A 23,911-nucleotide genomic window follows, 5' to 3' on the forward strand; every position below is an offset into this window, starting at 1 on the left:
ATGCAAGACTAGCACAACTGGGCACGTGCTGGCCAGGCTGGCCCAAGTCATGGCATGGTGGTTTTACCAGCTGTGGTCACACAGGGACCTGCTGGACATTCCAGATGTGTCCCCCTGCTGGACTTTGCCAGGGAATTAATTAAAACCTCGTTGTAGGGAGGAGCTGGGATCTTGTGGCTGCAGGAGAGGTGAGCCCACCAGCAGTGCCAGTGTCCCAGGGAGGCTGCAAGGTGTTTGTTCCTTTTATTTTAGGAATGAACCTCATCACCTGACCCCACTATCTGCAGCAAGTAAAAATGTCCATGTCATTTTCCAGGCAACTCTTGCTACATCTCATTTTGAGTCAGATCAAGCTGCATCTTTAATTTGTTTGGCCCCACATGTCATTTTTCTCTTACACTCCACCCCTGGTTTATGCTCTTTTATTCTTTTACCACCACTGGATTTCAGCTGCAGTGGCTCCTCCTCCTCCTCCTCCCTGTGAGTAATTCCCCATCACACACACACACACATTTGCACACTTTCTGCAGCTTTTTTCACATTTTCCTCCATCCATCTCAAGTGTCCCATCACAACTTGACAAGGTGATAACATCCACTGGTCATCACAGTTTAAAGAAAGAGAAAAGTCTTTAGAAAAGCAATTTTTTTCACTGCTGAAACACACAGCCTTTGTAAAGTCAGTGTAAAAAGCAAAGATCACTGTTAGGAAGGAATTTACAATACCTTTTTCTGCACAATGCCATATTTTAGCTGTGGGATATTGTTAAATGTAAAACTCTGGATTTTCCATTCTTCACTGAAGCAACAAAGACTGGAGCCAAACAGAAGATTTTTTAATTCCTGTAAAAGAAAGAAAAAAAATTTTCTCATTTCAAAAATAAATCAAAAATACAGAAATTTGTAGAAAAGAAAGGAGGAGTGTGGAAGAGTAATGACTAACTGTACAACCATCCTCTTCTGTTTTATCCATACTGTAAATAGCAACACCCCAATGAAAAGGAGCAATATTTTCCTTTTCCTGCCATATTCCTTCCACTCGTAATGCTGGGAGCTGCTCAGCACTGGAAAATATTTATGTCTAATGTCTGGGGCAGGGTTTCCCATGAAAGCATCCCAGTGCATTGCCTGAAATTTAACAGCTGGAAGAGCAACCAGTGGTTACATGAGGGAGAAAAGGACCCTGTACAAGATAAATGCTAATTAAATGTTTGATTTCTGTATTTCAGGTGGTGCAAATCCAGACCTTGGTCCTGAAAAACTGCAGACCGTGACCAGCAATAGCCACAGTGAATAAATTGAAGATAAATGCTAATTAAATGTTTGATTTCTGTATTTCAGGTGGTGCAAATCCAGAAAAACTGCAGACCATGGCCAGCAATAGCCACAGTGAATAAATTGCATTAATGCTAAAGCAGAGCTCAGGAAATAAAAATAAAACTACTCAGGGCTGGTAGAGTTACTCTAAGCTCATTGATCTAGAAATTAAATTGGAAGATACCCTCGTTATTTGGTCTGGGGTTTTTTCTCCTCTGTCTGAATGGGAAGGAAAAGTGATTAATAATTTCATCTCTGCTCAAAATAGGGGAGATAAGCAAGGCAGAAACAGTGAGAGGGGAATAATAAACCTCTGTCAGTTGAAAGGACTGGAGAATAAGCACATGAATAACTGACTAGGGGCATGAGAAATAATACAAGCTTAATTAATTAAAGCTATTATCTGTGCTTCAAGTGGGCTGATGCATGAGGGTATTTTTCTGAATTTAGGCATCCCTAAATTACTCTGTCACCTGGACAAGGAATAGACTCAGGAATACAGCACATGGTCAAAAAAACAACACAGAGCAACCTACTGCAGCTTTGGCTAAAGAAATTCAAATAACAGCCTCACAAATCTATTTACTTTTACCATAATTACTCTTACTTTTGCAAGAGAAATATCAATTGCCTTTGATACTATTTGAAGCATATAGAGTGTTGAAAGATCTGAGGTTTTATTGACTTCTCCAGTTGTCTCTTCATCCTCAACATCAACTGAAAGAAAAAAATAATCAAGTGTTGGATGGAAAGAATTGTTTTCCCCAGCACACTCAGTGCTAGGGGCTCATCACCATGAAAATTAACATTTATTGTCTTTATAAAAAGAAAAATAGTTTTAGCCAGAAAGGGCAGATAAAAACACATGAGCCAGCCTTTGCCTGATTATTTCTTAATGATTTGTCTATTTAGCAAATGCAATTGCTCTAAATCAATTAAGAGTTACAAAATAAGCCACTCCTATGTATTTATTTGGCTACAGCTGCTCTGAACAATACAAAAGATGGCAAAAGCCAAACTGAAACTTGACATAACTTACCCAAATCTAAGACTTCTTTCATCTGGTCTTCTTTACAGCCAGTGAATGTTGGAGACTTCCTACATTAAAAAAAAATCAAGAAACTAATGACAAAATGTTCATTTTAAATGAGAAAAGGTGTTTGAATAAACAATAAGAAATAGGGAGAATTCCCACACAAGGCTATAACTTTTACATGTGTGTGTGCTTTTATTTTAATAATAAATTTTAAAATTTAATTAATAACTTTTTTATTTATTTTTATATAAAATAAATATACGGTGTAAGAAAGAAATGGTCTTAGAGAAAAGTCTTTTCCAGTGGAAGAAAGCTGCACTCCAGGAGTTTATCAGGAAAATCAGCCAGCACAGAGCAATGCCCTGTGTTTGATTTGGGATTTCAGTCCTGTTCTGGCATTAATCTAATTTCATTTGTGTGATATGACAGATCAGATCATAAAATAAAAATTAAATCCCTGACATGGATCAGTGTCAGACTCAAATTAGTCATTAAACTACTTGAAATATCCAAATAATAAAAGTGGTAATAGGTCTTAGACTGGCTCCTTTACCAGGGTGTATTTTTAATCCATTAAGAGGGATCAGTTGTTCAACTCCTCTTGTGATTTAATTGTATATTACACAATTAATAGCTTAAAATCCTTATGAATAACTGCTAAAAGGACTAAGCATTTAAACTTCGCTGTGAAGTCAGAGCTGAAATAAAACATTTGATTTTTGGAAATGAAATGGGTTTTATTCTTCCTGTTGAAATCACACCAAAAGAAATTCAGAATCAAGGAAAACTTTTCAATAACCATTTCTAAAAATGGCAAAAATTGACTTTTTTTTCTTTTTTTCCCAAAAAAAGCAATACTGTATCACTGGCTTTTGCTTTGGAAAAAAAGGAATTGCACTGACAATCCTTTCAAAAATAGAATGGAATAGTTTCCTCAGACACATTCTTTGTATGCACGATATTACAGCAACAACTGCTGTCATGTCACATACTTTCCATGAGCTTAATTTCCTTTTCAGAGTATGAAATAATAAAACCAGAACACAGACATATCACATTCAGGATTTGCCCAGTTTAAAGGCATTTTGGCAGCTTTCTCGCAGATAGTATTTGATACTATAAGAACAGAAACACTTCTCTTTTTAGCTATAAATAAGTTAAAGGACGGAGGCAATGAAATGTGGGTGGCCCTGATTCAGGCCAGACAGAATGGAAATGAATCACCCACATTCTAGGAACTTCAGGTAAAAATAAATGGGAGGCCCAGCAGGTCAATAAAAATAAGAGGACTGAGAGCAAATTTGTGTAGTGGCACAAGCAGCTCTGAGCTCCCACTGAGCATTACTGTATTTTTATGTGATACAGAATTGAGTGGAGTTGATTGCGGTGTATTTTACAACACAGTCAGTGTTTCCTGACATGAATTTCAGCTGAGATTCCCCTCCCACAGCTGCTTGCTACTATTTTCCTCTCTCCTGGTCAAGGAAAGGGTCTTAATGACAATAAATTCACCAATTAAATACTTTTAGCCAAGTCATGTCACTCAGGCATAACCAAAGGCCATTTTTGTTTTGTCTGAGATTGCACACTATTCTCTCTACTTTTCTAGTGCTTCTTCCCAGTCAATCAATTTCTATCTAAATTTGCAAGAGTTTTTTAACGCCTTCCAAGGCCAGGATGGACAGGGCTTGGATCAAGTTGGTCTAGTGGGAGGTGTCCCTGCACATGGCAGGATGATCTTAAGGTCCTTTCCCACAAAACCATTCTGTGATTTTGTGATTCTGTGATTCTGTGATCCTGACACTTAATGCAGCACTACAGTTTCCATTTCTAAATTAAAATACAGCCACCCATGGTACAATTCACACGTGGCTCTCCTGGCACCAGTTTTTGTAGTGCTAATTCTCTCTGGAAGGTCTAAAAGATGCTGGTTCTACACCCATTCCAGGAAGAACCAAGCCCACGATGCAAAGTGCTCGGAATTGTCAAGGCTGAGAATTCCCATCAAGCTGAGGAAAGCGCTGACATCCAAGATTAATGTTGGGTGTTTTCTGCCTAAGTGGGGTATTTTTGCAGGTGGAGGTTCCCCTCCTTGAGGGGAACTTGTGTTTCTCAAAACAGCGAAGACATTTATTGCAATTTCCATTTCAGCACAGGGCTGCTGTTCCAGGAAAATTTATTGTAGGTGTAAAACCAATTGGTTGGAACACTTAGGGAAGGGGGAAGTCATCCATCATGGCAGGAAAATGGGACAGGAAGAAAATATGTTTCATTCTAAACATACTATACAGTACTTTCTCTAAATATTTGAACATTCCTCTCTGGCCTCCAAGCAGTGCAGGAAAATGGATTTACAGAGAAGAGCTGAACTCACAGAGAGGGAGCTCCTTGGCACAATAATGGATGTGCATTCCACCATTTCCTATTTACACCAACACTCACAAGAGGTCAAATAAACAAAGGGGCCTAAAAATTAAACATTGGTGGCTTTAAGGTGACTGTGGTGGTAAAACCCATTTTCATTGCCAGATCACAACAGCTTTTCTACTGGACCTAGAATAGGCAGATATATCTGATATTCTTAGTGAATAAAATCTGCAGAGTAGATAATTAAAAAATAGCCTCTATTGCTGTTTGCAAAAGGGTAAAGAAGGCCATTCTGTATAGTGCAGCTTGTCACTGCTTTGGGGCACAAATAAAAAATCAGAATTATTAAAAGAAATTATAAAGATGCAAAGGACACGATCACAATAAATATTTTTCTGCAGGAAAAGGTCTTGTCATGAGGGTTTAATATAAATTCTATCATGCTGGCAAGACTGTTTGACAAAGGTAATAGAGGCTCATGCACTTAATTTCCCCTAGTTTCCTTTTTAGTGAAGACTTGCATCTGATTTGAACATTTGCAATATGAAAAATTAACTGGTGAAGAGATGACAGATAGATTTGTGAACACTGACAGATGTAAAACAGGTAAATGAGAAACTTGGCATTGAAAGGGTAATTTCTAATAGAAGTGGTCACTTCTGATAGAAATAGATTCCCTCACACATGAGTCTGCATTTCTCCTGCTGAATTTTACTAGCTATAACGATGTGAAATCTTTGTTGGGAATGTTTGTATATAAAAAAGAATTACTATAATCACAGGTTGAGCTACAAGGTGGTTTGAAGTACCTGATGGCTTGGGCTCACCTGAACACAAAGCTCATCCATAGGCTGTGAATAAATATTTATCTCCTGCTACAAAATCAGAATTCTAATAAAAACTGAGCTGCTTTGCTCCTACTGCTCTCCACCAGAGATTCTGGAGTGTGAAATTCCCACTAGAATATCCAAGGAGCTCAGTACCACCTGTGTGAGCTCACCATTATGTTCAGCAGCTCTAAACTGCTGGCAGCAAAATAAACAAAAATCAGTAAAGTTAAAAATAAAAAGGAGATAAAATTCCACTAAATAAAAATGCACAGCACCCACAAGACACTACATAAAGCACAGAAGAGAGTTCCCAGATTGTGGCACTCAATCAATTCACATCACTGGAGATGAATCCAACCCCCTGCTCTGTTCACCATCCATAAAGTGCTCACTCTGTCTGGTTTGGGCCTTCAACTCTTAGGCCATTTAATTTTTAAGGATGTGGAATATTTGTGGTCTTCCATTTCCTGTCAGAAATCTCATATTTTTAATAGTCCAAACCATGGTAACAATATAAATGATCTTCCTGAAAACTAATATCAACTGTTAAACTAGGAGATAAAAGCTTATACTGAGGATGGGGTATTCTCTTATCTTATTATAAAAAAAGGTGAATTCAAAAAACAGGGTACTGGTGAGCCCACAGAGATTTTATCTCCTGGTAAAGTAATCTTAGGGGTAAAATGGGGTGAAAAAGCTTCCTTGTGCTACCTGCACACAAATGATTTTTTTTTAAGGAGCAAGTAATTCTACAGAGTCATGGAATAGTTTGAGTTGGAACACACCTCCATGATCCTCTAATGCAAATTCTCTTACTGCATTTCAGGCAAGAGGCTGGACCTCTCCAGATTTACGTCCTTTCCAAAAATAAAGAAATTATACAGAAGCCATTTGTCATTTCCAGTAATTGCAAAGTGTCTCTTCCTATGGAGTGCTGGAAAAATACTAAAAGGGCAAATGGCAGCCCCACAGATGTTACACCATGGGCTCTGCTGCCATAAATCCATTGGCACCACAAAAAAGTCACAATAGTTTATAACTTTTATTTTAGGCCCTATTTTCCGGTCCAAGCATTATGTTATAAAAGGTGTTACACAACTCCGGGCACTTGAAGGTTTTCACTCCTGATTTGGCAACCACAAGCTCTCTTTTCATCCATGGGTGAGTCAAATCCATATTCCCCATGGATGAGCCCGTTTTGTGTGACAGACATTCCTCTGCTGCCAGTTGGATGAATCAAATCCGGGCTGACCCCATGGAGCAAGGGACCAGAACCCCTCCAGGAGGGTTTGGTTCTTCTCTCCAGGAAGGTGTGGCTGCAATGTTCTCACTGTTTCCTGCCTCCAAACCCACTCCAGAGCACTGGAGATGATGCAGAGTGTGGGTAAAGGATAACACAGAGACTCCTGACAAAGGCAGAAGGAAATGTGACAACTTAATTTACCCCTGGGCTGCTCCAGAAGTGTTCTCACTGTGTTCCCTGCCTCCAAAACTATTCCAGAGCAGTGGAGATGTTGCAAAGCGTGTCTTGAAGGACAATGCAGACATCCCAGACAAAGACAGAAGGAAATGTGCCACCGTAGTTTACTCCAGCACTGCTCTCACTATGTTTCCTGCCTCCAAAACCATCTCTTCCTATGGAGTGCTGGAAAAATACTAAAAGGGCAAATGGCAGCCCCACAGATGTTACACCATGGGCTCTGCTGCCATAAATCCATTGGCACCACAAAAAAGTCACAATAGTTTATAACTTTTATTTTAGGCCCTATTTTCCGGTCCAAGCATTATGTTATAAAAGGTGTTACACAACTCCGGGCACTTGAAGGTTTTCACTCCTGATTTGGCAACCACAAGCTCTCTTTTCATCCATGGGTGAGTCAAATCCATATTCCCCATGGATGAGCCCGTTTTGTGTGACAGACATTCCTCTGCTGCCAGTTGGATGAATCAAATCCGGGCTGACCCCATGGAGCAAGGGACCAGAACCCCTCCAGGAGGGTTTGGTTCTTCTCTCCAGGAAGGTGTGGCTGCAATGTTCTCACTGTTTCCTGCCTCCAAACCCACTCCAGAGCACTGGAGATGATGCAAAGCATGGCTGAAGAAGAACACAAAGACCCCAGATAAAGGCAGAAGGAAATGTGCCAACCTGATTTACCCCTGGGCTGCTCCAAAAGTGTTCTCACTGTGTTTCCTGCCTCCAAAACTATTCCAGAGCAGTGGAGATGTTGCCAAGATTGGCTGAAGCAATGCAGAGATCCCAGACAAAGGTGGAAGGAAATGTGCCACCCTAATTTATTCCTGGGCTGCTCCAGCACTGCTCTCACCATGTTTCCTGCCTCCAAACCCACTCCAAGCACTGGAGATGATGCAGAGTGTGGCTGAAGGACAATACAGAGGTCCCAGACAAAGACAGAAAGAAATGTGCCACCCTAATTTACTCCAGCACTGCTCTCACCGTGTTTTCTGCCTCTAAAACCACTCCAGAGCACTGGGGGAATCTGGAGATGATGCAGAGCTTGGCTGAACAACAACAGAGATCTCAGACAAAGGTGGAAGGAAATGTGCCACCTTAATTTATTCCTGGGCTGCTCCAGCACTGCTCTCACCATGTTTCCTGCCTCCAAACCCACTCCAAGCACTGGAGATGATGCAGAGTGTGGCTGAAGGACAATACAGAGGTCCCAGACAAAGGTGGAAGGAAATGTGCCACCCTAATTTACTCCTGGGCTACTCCAGCATGTCCTCACCATGTTTCCTACATCCAAACTCACTCCAGAGCACTGGGGGAATCTGGAGATGATGCAGAGCATGGCTGAAGGACAACACAGAGACCCCTGACAAAAGCGGAAGGAAATGTGCCAACTTGATTTACTCCTGGGCTGCTCCAGCACTGTTCTCACTGTGTTTCCTGCCTCCAAACCCACTCCAAGCACTGGAGATGATGCAGAGCGTGGCTGAAGGACAATACAGAGGTCCCAGACACAGGTGGAAGGAAATGTGCCACCCTAATTTATTCCTGGGCTGCTCCAGCACTGTTCTCACTGTGTTTCCTGCCTCCAAACCCACTCCAAGCACTGGAGATGATGCAGAGCGTGGCTGAAGGACAATACAGAGGTCCCAGACACAGGTGGAAGGAAATGTGCCACCCTAATTTATTCCTGGGCTGCTCCAGCACTGTTCTCACTGTGTTTCCTGCCTCCAAACCCACTCCAAGCACTGGAGATGATGCAGAGCGTGGCTGAAGGACAATACAGAGGTCCCAGACACAGGTGGAAGGAAATGTGCCACCCTAATTTATTCCTGGGCTGCTCCAGCACTGTTCTCACCATGTTTCCTGCCTCCAAACCCACTCCAAGCACTGGAGATGATGCAGAGTGTGGCTGAAGGACAATACAGAGGTCCCAGACAAAGACAGAAAGAAATGTGCCACCCTAATTTACTCCAGCACTGCTCTCACCGTGTTTTCTGCCTCTAAAACCACTCCAGAGCACTGGGGGAATCTGGAGATGATGCAGAGCTTGGCTGAACAACAACAGAGATCTCAGACAAAGGTGGAAGGAAATGTGCCACCTTAATTTACTCCTGGGCTGCTCCAGCACTGTTCTCACCATGTTTCCTGCCTCCAAACCCACTCCAAGCACTGGAGATGATGCAGAGTGTGGCTGAAGGACAATGCAGAGGTCCCAGATGAAGGTGGAAGGAAATGCACCAATGGAATTTACTCCTGGGCTGCTCCAGCCCTCGTTCCTTTCCACTCTTTCGTCTGAAACTCTGACTCAACTCCTACTTTCTAGAAACCCCAGCCCAATGCATCCTCTTCCTCTCACAGTGGGAAAAACTGATTTGATTCCTCAGGCATTGCTCACACACACACTGAGGATCCTGGAATAATCTGGGGCTTTCTGGCTGGTTTTAAATGAGATCAAGTCCAAAACGACCCGGCTGTGGGAGCTCACCCTCATTGCACAGAACTGGCTAGCCAGGTGGTGAGGGCTTCTAGGAACTGGTCAATACCTCCCAGGATCAAAATTTCATTACTCACCAAACTGCCAGGTATTATTTTGGACAGAGCCAGCCCATCCCACACACCGATTTTGTGAGTAACACTGAAATATTGCAGCCCACCAGGCAAATAATACAGAATATTCCTAGAAAACCTGCTTTTACACCAAAATGCACAGTAGGAAGGATTGAAGCCAAGCAAATCTGCTGGGTAAATAATGTACATTACATAACTTTGCTGGAACTATTTTTCCTTTCAGCTGGAAATTCAATTTTATTTTTTTAAAAAAATAGCATTAAAGCTGGAACATTAATTAGTATTCCTTATGAAATGAGACATTCACATATTAACCTTCAACAGGCATAGAATTCAACTATTTCACTGTGTCAAAAAATTATCAGTGCAGTCCAGAAACCTTCTGGGTTGCTTGTGCTCTGCTTTGTTGCTTACACTGACTGAAGGAACACCAAATCCTGCTCAGGACTTGCTCAAGAACTCATGGCCAATATTCTCTGCCAATCTCCTAATGCAGATCAGCCCAGACTGTAGCTGGGGATGATGCAGGATAAAAAGATAGGAGAGGATATTTACAGTTTTAGGCGCTCAACCTCTATAATTGACAAGTATTGGCTCAGTCTTCACATGGAAAATAAGCTGTTTCATTCCTGTTGATAACAGAGAGCATGAATATCAATCCTTTAAGAACCATAACGCTTTCAAAATATTATTTTGAAAGCGTTATGGTCCTTATAATATTTATACAATAATATTTTTAAAGTGTCAGATATCTAAAAGAATAAAAAAACAAAACAGCTAAACAACCCTGAATATATTTTTAAGGATTTAAGGAATTTGTTTAAAGATCTGTATTTTTTATCTCTAGGGATTTCCTATTTCTATAAAGACATTTTCAGGACCCTTTTTTTTTTTTTTTTGGAACATATGAAAGAGAAAAAGGAGAATTCTCACTAACACAATGGGTTCACCTGCACTGTGATTTTATAATGCTGAGGACCAGGCCAGGAGCAGAAGGTAGCAGTTCTTGCCCTGAGAGTCACAGTGTGACAATGCTAGAGACACCCTAAATACATGGAGGAAATAAAAAACAAATCAGTAAAACCTAAGAGAAAAACAACAGCAAAAGTTCAGAGCAGCAAAGATAAAAATATTTAACAGACAGTACAAGCTTCAGACAAAAAATGCCTAAAGGAACATGAAAAATATTTAAAGTATTTTAACAGAGGTGAATGTGTAGCAAGGAACAGAAACACCAGTCATAAAATCAACTTCAGCTATGGATAACAGGGCAAAATACAGCAAATGGAAAGTGACTACAAAAACAACAACAAAAAAAAGTTCCTTATAATAGGAACTGCAAGAAAGTGAATGTATTATCAGGGGAGAGGTGTCACCTGAGTCATTTAAGAACGGAGCATACAGAACCTGGAAAAAGTATTTCAGCAAATATAAATATATACAGCAGTGATTAATCTGCCATAGAAAGAAATTACCCTAAAAGTTCTTTTCCATCCATAATTTCTAAGAGTCTATGAAATATGAGCAATATTCCACTTGGTGTCTGTGGCAACTCCCTAACCCAACCCTATCCATGTTAGAACGCAGGGCACTGCTAGGGAAAGGCTTCTTACCAAACAAGGAGGGATATTTTGGGAATGGGAAGCACTGAACAGTGCCCAGCTGTGGTGAACTCAGCAGAGAGACGGTGGCAGGAGGAGAAACCCTGGCTCTGAGCTCACTGGCACTTTCCTGGTGGTGGAGCCACAGAGCATGGGAGGGACATCATGGAAATGATGCCTTGAGAAGGCTGACCTAGAACAGAGACTGGACAGGGTTAAAGAATCAAGCAGGGATTTATTCAAAGGATCTCCTCCATGGATCCACCTTGGGCAGCACCAGAGCCCAGCCAGGGCTGCACCCAGGATGAACCCAAATGGTCCCAAAATGCACGAGCACTGCCGGGGTCTCTCCCTGGGCTCAGCTCTGCTCCATGTGCACATTGCAGTTCAGTGTCCAATCCCAGCTGCAGCCCCTGCAGTCCCATCCTGCTTGTTTTTCTCTCTCCAGCCCACGGGGTTTGTGCTCTTGGGGCTGAGATTTGGATCATTTGTCCTTGGTGCCCAGCTGGAGCAGGAATTGTTTTGTCTCCCTGCTCTGTGCAGAGAGCTCACCATGCCCTGATGTGAAGCCCAGACCCACACACTAAAGCAGCACAGAACCTGAAAATAGAAAAGCTAAAACCTGAGGCATCAGAAAAGGCACCTGAATCCAACCTCCACAGCCATAACCCAGTCCCTGGTGCCTGGAATACCCCTCTGCCCTGGCAGAATGCTGGCAGGAGAGCAGCAGCACAACCAGGCTGATGGTCAGGCACAATCAGGTAACTGTAATCCAGGGGATTGCTCACAATGGAAGGATGAGTGCAGAATCAATTATCCTCCCTGCTCCTGGAGCTGCACACATCTGTGCCTCTGGACAATGGGATTCACTGCTGCATCCCACTGCTCACTAATGGCAGCAGGAAATTTTTGTTTTGACGTCATGATACTCCCAGTTCTTTGTGCCTTTCTGATTCTGAGCCCTTCCCTTGGAGTTCCTAGGAAATATCCTTAACTTCAGGTCCTGACTGCAAAGTCCTTTTGCTCTCTTGGTCAAGTCTTACCCTTTTTTTCTGATTTCAGTGCTCTGATTTTAATTTTGTACTGTTTTTCCTGGAACTGGGGGAGGGAAGTTGGTTGGCTTTCTATGTGAAAATCAAAATTTCAAGTATCACATGTTCTTCTTTGTAACTACCAGAAGAGAAATGGAGCTGTACAGACCAAATCTACCCCTCTAACTCACCAAAAGGTGGTTGCACCCCACTGCAGAACTGCCAGCTCATATTTACTCATCCAAAAATTATTCAGCTGACAACTGGAGGGCTTCCACAGAACCACCCCACTTTGCACTGACAGACTTAATGGGAAATTGGGAAAACACTTCAGGGACTGCAGGAACAAGAACTGCAGCACGCCTCTGTAGTCAAGACAAAAGAACTGTTTCTCAACTGTTCTGAAGTGGGTTTTTCTTTCCTTTCTCCAATTTTGTTTGCTTAAGCTGTGAAATGGGGAAATCTTGACCTTCTAACCCCATGTAACCTTCCCAAAAAAGTCATTATTCATTGTGGGTTTTTTTCCAGAAAAGCAATAGAAAGTCTTTAATGCAAGGATAGTCATCCACTTCAACACCCATTTATTTCTTTACAATTTCTAAAGAACATGAACTCCATTCCACTCACTCTTTATTCTGTGTGCTGAGATTAATGATAAATATTCCCCTCCAGCAGGGGATTCAGCACCAAGGAGAATCACAGGATGATTTAGAGGTCACCTGGCCCAACCCTACGTCAAGATATTAAAGGAAGCAGAGAACCTTTCCTTGCTGCCATTCCAGGCTCTACCCAGGATAAAAGACTCAGGAAAGTCTTTATTAATTTGCTGCCTGTGACCTGAGTGATGTTCCCTCAACATCATCTCTCCCAAGTTCCTAGGAACCTTAAGAAACCACAGACACAGCAATTTTTAGGTGGAATCTTGGATCAGTCACTTAGTCTGGGTACTTTTAAATTTAGGTTTTTATTTCCTTCAAGAATCTCTTTAAAAAATAAATAAAGTAGTGAAAAATCCACATTATATTTGGCCTTGCACACAAATGAGAGGAACAGAGACTCAACAAAAAGAGGGGAATACTCCTTTGAAAATGAACAATAAACAAGAGCATCAAAATGACCTGAAAGGGGTTTCAAATTCTCCACTGAAGTAGCACTGAGACATAAGTGTCATTTTTAATTTGTTAAGTTAAATAAAATTGCTGAGAAGGAGGAATTACTGATATATTTCTGTATAAATGGGTGTGCACTGCTTGCACAACATCACCACATCCCAGCATTTAAAGCCTGGCTCCAATTAAGATGGAAACTCCCTTCTTCCAAGGAATCACATGGAAAAGACAAGAGGCCATGGCTACAAACTACTCCTGGGGACATTCCAACTGGACACAAGAGGAAAATTTTTCAAGAGAACAATGAGCCATTGGAACCATCCCCCCAGGGAAAAGTTTTGAATTCCCAAACCCTGGGCACCTTTAAGATTTGGCACAAAGGGTGCTGGGTCACCTTGTCTAGGCTGTGCCTTTGCCAAGGAAGGTTGGACCAGGTGATCCTTGAGGTCCCCTCCAACCTGGTGTTGTGGGATTCTGTGAACTGAGAAATTCAACTGGCTGCTGCCTGCTTACAGCTGAGGATAAATGAAGATTTGCTGCCACCTATATGTTGCTTTTCTCATGGATTAATTAAAACAAAAATTATAAAAAAAACCAACCACCTGTAGAATCTGGGTAGGTATGCAAACTCCACAGCATGTTATATTTTTTTATTAAATAATCCTTCATGACTTGGCAAAAAATACAATCATGGCAATAAAGAACCATCACTGACCCCTATAATTTCTTTCAATAAAAGGTGTGAGTCAAAATGCTGTGCATCTGCCTTTCCCTAGGATATTTTATGGCCAGGAATTCTTTTAAAGCTTGGCAGTAGTTTTACTTCCAATTTTTTCTCATGTTTGTACGGGATGCCTTCAGCTTGAATGCTGTGACAGCAATTTTAGCATGGGAGAAAAGAGAATAAAAAATAAAGTAAATAAAAGGAAAATAAGATTCATCTTTAGTTTTCTATGGGGAATAAAACAAGAACTGCAGATGCTGTGAAGAGCCAGCTGTGGTTAATCCTATAGAGGTTTTCTGCTGCTCATCTAAATACTTAGATTAGGATTTAGTAACAGAGAATGGAAGAGGATCCAGACAAACACCTGCTGTATTTACACTGTAATTTTTCACTGTATTACCATTGCAATCCAGTGGTAATTACCACTGTAATACACTGCATTATCACTGTAATTTTTCATTCTTTAAAATGCTCAATCACGTTGACCAAAACCTGCACGATTTGGCTGAAGAGAAAAAAAAGTCTTGCAAGAGCCAGACCTAATATTGAGGTTGTTTATTTGGAGTTTCTGCTCCTCCCTCTGACCTGCAGGAGTCCCAGCAGCCCTGCTGGGTTCTGTGGGTGCTCCCAGGAGCTCAGAGCTCAGCAGGGATCTGAATGCTCTGCTGGATCAGCTCCCACTGCCGGCAGGAATGAACTCTGGAGAGGGCTCTGCTTAGGAAAGAGCTCCCTCTCCTGCTCCTGCCGAGACCAAAGGAGCTCTGGGAGGGAAGGGAATTGTTCCCAATCCCTCCCTGCCTGCAGGGATGGAGCACAGACAGGATGGCAGCACATCCTGTGGGTCACCCACTTCCAGCCCAGCCTCTCCAAAGGCTGGGAAGTGTCAGTGTGTCCAAACACATCAGAGTGAACCACAGAATTACAGAGTTGTTTAGGTTGGAAAAGATCAAGTTCAACCAGCACTGCCCTGTCCACCACCAAACCCTGTCCCCAAGTGCCACGTCCACACTGCTCCTGAGCACTTCCAGGGGTGGTGACTCCATCACTGCCCTGGGCAGCCTGTTCCAATGCTTGACCATCATTTCAGTGAAGAAATCTTCCCTAATACCCAAACTAAATCTCCCCTGACACAGCTTGAGCCCATTTCTTCTCCTCCTTTCCCTGTTCCCTGGGAGCAAAGCCCGACCCCCCCGGCTGTCCCCTCCTGTCAGGAATTGTGCAGAGCCACAGGGTCCCCCCCTGATCCCCCTTTTCTCCAGGCTGAGCCCCTTTCCAGCTCCCTCAGCCTCTCCTGGTGCTCCAGAGCCTTCCCCAGCCCTGTTCCCTTCTCTGGACTCGCTCCAGCACCTCAAAGTCTTTCTTGTCACGAGGGGCCCAAAAGTGACTCCAGAATCTGAGGTGGCCTCACCAGTGCTGAGCACAGGGGACAATCCCTGCCCTGGCCCTGCTGCCACCCTATTGCTGACCCAGGCCAGGTGCCACTGGCCTTCTTGCCCATCTGGCCACACTCTGGCTCGTGTTCAGCCACTGTCACCAGCACCCCCAGGTCCCTTTCCCACTGGGCAGCTTTTCCAGCCATTCATCCCAAAGCTGTGGTGCTGCCTGGGATTGTTGTGACCCCCATGCAGGACCCAGCTGCTAAAAAGTGAGGTTTGTATCAGACTTTTCACTGGTTTTTAGCAACAGTCCTCCCAGGGAACTCCATCCAGGGAATTCCACCACACCTCTGGGGCTCATCCATAATGAACTGCTCCTTCATTGATTAGCCAATATCAGGAATACACTCAATAATCTCATCTTTGCTGGGGAGCTGCCAAAGGTCACTGAAGCTTTCTTCTCTGCCTAAATTAAAGAGGAGTGTGAGGAAAAAATCATCCTGACAGTGGAAAGGATGAGGCAGCACTACCTTATAGGATCAGCACTACCTTACAAAATCAGTCAAGCTGTATGAAACCAGAGTTTTTAAGACTTTAGACTGTGGTACTTTGGCCTGTTACACATTAATCTTTTACAAATTAAATGAGTGTAGAATGCTGCCACTGTGGAATGCTCTTTTCAGCAAATTTTTGATTCCAGATAGGAAGCAAGTGCCACTTCTCACCCATCTGGAGCTCCAGCAGATCCCCAGTTTGATAATTCCCATAGCCCCTAACTTATAAATGCACCAATACCTAATGTATAATTGCTTCCTTCTCAATAGGGTCTCCATGTATGGTGTCTCTGTAAGAAATTAAACTGGAAAACAAAATAGCAATAATAATTTTAAAAATCAGTGTTAGTGTATAGATTTAAAAAATGCTATGCCTCACACTCTTATATTTTATCCAGAAAAAGAAAAAAAAATTAAAAACCATCAATTAAGAACATAAGAGAGAGAAAAGCCAAAAATATATATTTGGAGTTCTCTGAGGGAGACACTTTGAAAACTTTTATAGCATGAAATAGTGCAGAAAAATAATAAAAACTCTGTTTTAGCATAATACCCCCAGAAATACTCTCACCTGTGGCCTGACAACCGACTCTCAGTTTTCCTGAGGGATCTTTCCTTCTTTTCTCTCCCAGCCCCTGAATGTCTGTGAGGGGCACTCACTTTAAGGCTTTTTTCACTGCTGTCTGCACCAGAGCTTGGAAGAGATTTCCTTTCTTCTGTCTTGGCCCTCTCTCTCTCAGACAGCAGCTTGGATAAAAAGTCCTCTGGATCTTTGGGGCTATTCCTTGGTTTCTCAGAGGCAGAACTGGTGTGTGAGCTTTGCACAGTCCTTGATGCAAACTCCAGGTGGGATTTTGTGGGAGATGCTTTGCTTTCCTGCAAATCAGGGCTTGGCACACTCAGGTCATGCTCTTCGTGCTCCTCAGCCCTGGGCTGGGCTGTGCTGCTGATGCTCGTGGATCTTTTGGAAAGCCTCCTTTTTTGGGGATCCTGGAAGAAAGTGCCATGAAAACCACAGATGAAAAGTTCACCTTTATCTTTAAATAAACACAAAAAGCATATTCCAATAAAGGAAAGCTCAAGCATTGACTTCTGAGCTGACCTGTTCACTCATTTTCAGGAATCAGCTTAGAGGGTAAATCAGATTTTTAAAATAATCAGTAATAAAATAAGACAAACACTTGCACTTAAAATTTGACCAGTATTAAAGATCTACCTACCATTAAAACATGTTTTGTATGATTTTACCAGGAACAACAACAAATTACCTCCTAAGAGCTTAATTTTGGGGTTGTATCCAGCTCAGAAAAATCAAGATATATAAGATATTTTACTGATATCTACCACTACAGGTATCTAGTCTTTACTTCTAAATCAGATATATTTACAAATATTTAACTAATTAATTGAATTTCCATATGCTCTTCAGTACTACCTAAATGTCACAGTTAAATATTTTAATTTCTCATTATCACAAGCTTAATTTTACATTGGAAAAGTCCCTGTCGTTATATAAAAGAAGCATAAAGGAAAAAAAATAGGCAAGAAAATTTTAACTGTGCTTCGAAAGCACTTCTTGGTGGAATATTGTCTGATTTGAACAATTCAGAAATATATTTTCAACTGAAAGCAATTTTCAGTTCCAAACTGCTACTGATTAAATGTGGGGTCTTGGAAAAACCAGAGTAAAACAGATACTGAGAAGGTAACAAAGCAATTTTCATAGGAAAATGGAAAACCAAATCTGTCAAGAGGTTTCAAGAATGGGAAAGATTTATAAAGGAATTCAGTGACCTGAGATCACAGACATGCAGGGGATGGTTGCCTGCAGTGGCTAAATCTGAAATTCTGAATGAAGCAGAAGGATTTCCCTAACTTACCCCTTCTTTTTAGCCTGCAGATTTAATGAATTAACATGCAGAAGCCATTTGAACATTATTTGCAAGTGACTTTTATCCCAGCAGGCTGGATATAAAATCCATGGGCAAGCCAAGCATTTTGTAAAGTGTTGGGAATCACCTCTGGTGGACTTGCCACTGGTCCAGCCATCATTCCTCTGGCAATGAGACCTGCCCTGAGCCTGGACTTCTCCTTCCCTGTGGATTTCAGCTCCTCAGAAATCACAGCTGCTTTTAAATCCTCTCGACTGTCTTGTAACTTCTTGTCCCCAGCACAGGGCAGGTTACTGCTGTAGGTTGTCCCTGTGTGGCATTTTTCACTTCTGTGCTGATGTTTTCTGGGTGGAGGGATTTTATCCAGGGGATTCTCAGCATCATACCTAGAGGGAAGAAAGAGGAAGAGCTTAAAACTGCAAAGTTATTATGCACAAGTAAATTAATAAAACCAGCTAATTAGAGCACTGCTGTCACGTTAAGTTACTTTTTATCCTGAAATGGTAATCAAATGCAGTCACTTTGCACCTAAACATGTGGATGTAGGACTTCAGGACATTATGTCATCGTTATTATGTGTCACAATTATTTACAATATGGGTAACACCTTCCCATGCTTACATATTTTGATGTAAAAAGGGTTCAAACTGAGAGAGGGGAAATTTACATTCGATATTGGGAAGAAATACTTCCCTGTGAGGGTTGGCAGGCCCTGACACAGGGTGCCCAGAGAAGCTGTGGCTGCCCCTGGATCCCTGGAAATGTCCAAGGCCAGGCTGGATGGGGCTTGGAGCACCCTGGGATGGAGGACTGGGATGAATGAGATGATCTTTAATGTCCCTTCCAACATTAACACCACTGGGCACTGCTGTGCCCTCCCAGAGCAGTGTCAGGGACTCCCCTGTGGGAGAGATCCCTGAAAGGGAAAGAAAAAGGGATTAAAAGAATAAAAACAGGAAGAAAAAAATGGGGAAAAAGTCTTTGCACTGCCTCCTTTTCAGGTGTTGCTTCTGAGCTAAACTTAAAACATCTTGGCTTTCTTCCCCTATAAGAAATGACTTCATGGGTTTTCTTCATCCACTGATGCTCAGACTTGGCTGCTTTGAGCATGTTGCATTTAGGAGGAAGAACAAAACCTGATTAATTCCCTTAGGGTGGAGGCTGGGAAGATGAATTACACTTCTGTGCCCATTTTAAAAGCTTTCTATGGAAGTGCAGGGCTGTTAATCCTCTTTGAGGCACCAATAAATGAAAAACTTGGTTACATGCCATTTTCAGGTATTCTGCAAGGTCTGAACCTACACTATTTGTAACAACACTGAATTTAAGACAGCAAAACTTGCTTTTGCCTATGTAAGGCATGAATAGTCATAGTTTGAGCACAGGTGGTTTGTTATACCTCCAAACCTGCTTCAGTTTGAGTATTTCCAATGTAAAAGGCATGAAATCTCCTATTTCAATGTGCTTCAGTGACTGAAAGATGCAATTGAGGTTATCAGTCTTCATAATTGGTAGGGAACATAAAAGATCATTTTTGAAGGGTGGCTTGCACAGGAAATTTTAACAATCTGCAGAGTTAAGCTTGGTGTTACGAGGATAACTAACAGAACAAAGTTGAGCTCAAGATATAAATGATAAAACATTTAACACTCTTTCCCTTCATTAAGAAAAAATAAGTGAATGTGCAGGGCAAAGAGAAATAAAGAGAAATAAATCAGACAGTACCTGGAGGCCTGAGTTTTGCTGTCATCCAGGGCACTGGCATTGCCATGCTCCTCATCCAGGAGGTCGAGTGGGTGGGATGCTGAGCTCTTACTCTGAGATGCTGCCAGAGCAGAGCTGGAACCAGAGCTCCTGGAAGTGCCACGGTGCTCCAGGAAGTAATTAGTAATGATTTCCAGCAGTGTTTTCAGTGGGTTCTCCTTTGCCTGGCCAAAAAGAGAAAGGGGGGGAAATTAATTTGTAGGGAATTCTCAAAGCTTGACAGAAGGCTCACACAGTGTCTGCATCTGTGTGCAAACCTTGAGATGAGAAATGCTGACTTGGAAATGCCATGGAATGGACAGACATTGCTGAGAGAGAAATGGAACCAAGCTTCAGAGGATGGCCTTGCAAATAAGACTGGATACTTTGGAGAATCAGAACTATGAAAAATACATTGTAATAAGACCCACAAGGGATAATTTTAGATCATTAGCTTTGAGGCATTTTCAGCATGGTGTGGCTAAAGCTGATAGGCCAAGAAACACTTTATAATGTATTGTAATTAGGAAATAGTTGACTTCTGATTGTGCTGGTGTGAATTATAACATCAGTATTGTCTCATCCTTCTCATGAGACTCAAAATGGAATAAAAGTGTTTAAAACACCTCTCAGTTGCTTCAGTTCTGGGTCAGAAAAGGGAGTAATTCAACAATAAAGTTATGGTGACTATTGAAACGCTGTGCTAGCCTGGCTGCAGGGCATGATTTTTACATTCTACAGCTACTGAACATTTTAACTGTTTCCTAGAGTTACCTGAGGGTGTATCCCAGGAGTGACTGTACAAACAATCCAGGGAAATGGAAGACAGCAGCCAGAGAATGTCAAGAGCTCAAAGTTGCTGCTGTGTTAAGAGAATGAAGCAGGATACAAAAAGCAACCTGTCACGGTGCTTTCTGACTCTCATTTTAGCTAAATATTCCAAAGCGTGGAAACTGTGCTAGAATGCACCTTTTCTACACTGGGAGAGGGTTTTCTACACTGGGAGAAGGTTTTTTGAAGTGGCATTTATAGACTTTATATGAAGATACCAAAAGCATTGTGATGCCTCAAGGTATGAGTGAACTGTTTACATTGCATTTCCAAGGATAATAAATACTAAAAGTGTAATTTCCATCTGCTGTGCCACATATACAGCTGCAAATGGAAACGGGCATGCAAGGACACTTCCACACAGTGCCAGGTATCCCCTCACCTTGTTCTGCTTGTACAGGGAGTGCAGGTGCAGGACATTCCTGAGCTCATTCCTGTTGTTGATGCTGAGTGCAGAGCGGGGAAGCTCCCGGTCCATGGTGCTGATGGTTTTCTTCAAACCCTGAGAAGGAAAAGTGTCAGACCCTAAAGCTTTTACTCTGGGTTTTGTTGGGTGTGACACAAAACTTGTGTGTTTGTAAGCAGGTAACCCTCAGAACCTGTGCTGTGATGATACAAAATTGAATTATAGCAGCCCATGGATGTGAGAATAATTGAGGTGGTCACGTGAGATGGAAATTCCTGAACAGAAAAAGCCAAAAACCTCTATGCAGGTGACTTCAGCTGCTGAACAGCCTCCTAGGGCTGATGGTCTGTATGAAAGGCCCCGAGCTGAAGTTATTCCAGGCAGCCTCAGGCTGGAAATCAGTCAGATCTCCATGGCATCAGCTGCTTTGGGGTCCTCAGACTTCAACTTTCAGTCTGTGGTCAGCACCCATGGGCACCTCAGAGACAAAACCCACGGGAATTTCACTCTCTGGGGGGAGACACTGATTTATTGAGAGTTGGATCCCAAAATCATTTAAGTGGTACAACACCAGGCTACTATTTTGAGAGAGAAAGCCCTGATTCCTTCTGTCAAGGGTTATTGTCACAATAAAGGATTTATTTTTCTGCTGACAGTGCGTCTGGCTCAGATTTATGAAATTGAGGGCAAGTTGTGGTAAATAAATCATTATCTCTGTAGGCTCTGATGTGTATGAAAGATCTGGGGGGAGCAGATGCACAAAGCATTATCAGTGCCCCTTGTTTTGAAAATGTGAATTTGCAGACATGATGTAAAACATGAGACTGAGGTTTGTGTAACACTTAATGGGACAGTGGCTGCTTAATTTCTGATATAACTCGCTCCTGACACAGGGAGTCCAACATCAGCAATATTTCCTAAGGACTGAACATAAATACAAAGTAATAGGTGCTGCCACATGGAAATGTGAAGGTGGTTTCCAGTCTGCTCAATCCCACACTCCCCACATGCCTGTGCAGTCCAAAATTTGCATTATAGTATTAAAGTTGTGACAGGTACAATGGCCTCTTCCCTCCCTTTATCTCAATTCCTTTCCCCCTTGCCAAAAAATGGGTTTTCTGCTGCGTTATTACCGAAAACTGGGGGGGGGAATGTTCGTTACCAGTTTCTCTAAAACTGTGACCTTCTGCCTTAATGTAAAAAATAAATAAATATTTTAAAAATAGGCTTTGTATGCCTCTTGCAAACAGAAGGACAACAGCAAAACAAGAAATTAACGAAGGAAAAAAGAAAGAAAAATTTAATTTTTTTAGAAAAACCTCAAAAAAAAAAAAATAGACAACAAGAAAAACCAAGCTGAAAGTGCGTTTCTTGATTTAATTCCCAGTCTCGCAGGCATGCCAAGGCAAGGATGGGTTTCCCCTGAGCAGCAGGAAGCAGCTCCACGGCCGGCAATGAAAGGGCACTGTGGGAGATGTAGTCCAGCTGCTGACCCCAAACCTCCCCCGTTCCCACCCGGCTGATTTCGGGATAAACCCCCGAGCATCCCAAAATTCCCCTTTTTCCCCGCTGCCAGCCCCGGCGGGAAATCCGCCCAAGTTTTACCTTTCTACTGAGAAACTCTCTCACCAGAGATGCGGCCACCGCTTCCACGAAGGCGCTGTCCATGTTTTAGGGCCAAAGAAGGGGATTTGGGGTGCGGGGATGCTGCTGAGGCCGGGGCAGCGATGCCGGGGGGACCGCGGCATCGGGAACGGGGAAACGACGGGGAAATGGGAAACGGGGAAATGGGAAACGGGGAGACGGGGAAACAGCTCCTCCCACGGCTGGGAGGGAGGGAGGCGGAGAGAAATTTGGGATGGAGGGAAGTTGTAAAGGACGGGGGTAAAATATAATTTAAAGAAAAACTAAAACACAACAACCAAAAAAACCACCAACGCCCCCCCCCCGCCCAAAAAAAAAGGGAAAGACAACAACAAAAAAAAAGAAAAAAAACCCCAAAAAAACCAAAAAGCAAAACAAAAAGCAAAACAAGAAAAAAACTCACCAAAAAAAATCCCCCAAAACCAAAACAAACAAAAAAAACCCCAAAAAAAGCTCACCAAAAAACCCCCAAAACAGCCGAAAACCAAAACAAAAAAAAAAAAAAAACCAAAACCAAAACAAACCAAAAAAGCCAAAAAAACCCCACGAATAAGGAAAAAAAATTCCACCAAAACAAAACAAAAAAACAACCAAAACCAAAACAAAACAAAAAAGCAAAAAAACCCCACGAATAAGGAAAAAAATTCCAAAAAACCCACAAAAAAACCCCCAAAAAACAAAAAAGCCCAAAAACCAAAAGGAAGAAAAGACAACCCCCCAGAAAAAAAAATCAAAAAAACACCCCAAAAACCCCAAAAAAGAAAACAAAAAACCCCCACAGAAAACGAACAAAAGCCCCCCAAACCAAAACCAAACCCAAAAAACCCACAAAAAACTAAAACCAAAAAAACCCAAGAACCAAACAAAAAGCCACAAAAAACCCAAAAAAAACCCCAAAAACCAAAACCGAAAAACCAAAAAAAAAAACCCCCAAAAACCAAAAGCAAATTAAAAATAAGAAAACAAAAACCCAAACAAACAAAAAAACCCCAAAAACCAAAACCGAAAAACCAAAAAAACCCCCAAAAAACCAAAAGTAAAACAAAAATAAGCAAACAAAAAACCCAAACAACAAAAAAACCCCAAGCCCAAAAACTGAATGAAACTTGGAATAAAGTTGAATGATAAGCATTCAATTATAAGTTCTGTTGTCAATTACAAATATAGGTTTTGGTTTTCGTATTTATGTATTAAATTTTGTTGTGCAAGTTAGAATTGGGAATAACAAAATTCACTGCTTAGGGGTTCCGAAAGTTTACTACTACTACTACTACTACTACTACTAATAATAATAATAATAAATTATGCATTATAATAATCTAGTATAATAATTCTATATGTTGGTATTTATTTAATAATTCTATAATTATATTTCAAATCATTATTATGTCATTCTATAATAATTATATATA

At 41.8% G+C, this 23,911-nt stretch overlaps 1 protein-coding gene across 2 annotated transcripts in view; it reads right to left on the reverse strand.

The window, feature by feature from the left end:
- Positions 1-22,656, reverse strand: part of MINDY4 (MINDY lysine 48 deubiquitinase 4) — a 70,526-nt gene extending 47,870 nt beyond the window's left edge. The window contains exons 1-8 of one of the 2 annotated variants that reach the window (XM_039726614.1): positions 22,485-22,656; positions 20,832-20,951; positions 19,601-19,803; positions 18,003-18,261; positions 16,555-16,973; positions 2,356-2,414; positions 1,924-2,033; positions 726-842 (exon numbers count right to left, since the gene is read on the reverse strand). In XM_039726614.1, the coding sequence (XP_039582548.1) occupies positions 726-842; positions 1,924-2,033; positions 2,356-2,414; positions 16,555-16,973; positions 18,003-18,261; positions 19,601-19,803; positions 20,832-20,951; positions 22,485-22,523 (1,326 nt within the window). In that variant the 5' untranslated portion in view covers positions 22,524-22,656. Of the gene's footprint in view, positions 1-725; positions 843-1,923; positions 2,034-2,355; positions 2,415-16,554; positions 16,974-18,002; positions 18,262-19,600; positions 19,804-20,831; positions 20,952-22,460 lie in introns of both variants that reach the window. The other variant, XM_039726613.1, reaches the window with a different exon arrangement.
- Positions 22,657-23,911: the final 1,255 nt, after the last annotated feature.

Source organism: Passer montanus, unplaced genomic scaffold (assembly GCF_014805655.1).
Source record: "Passer montanus isolate IOZ18808 unplaced genomic scaffold, ASM1480565v1 scaffold59, whole genome shotgun sequence".
NCBI lineage: Eukaryota > Metazoa > Chordata > Aves > Passeriformes > Passeridae > Passer > Passer montanus.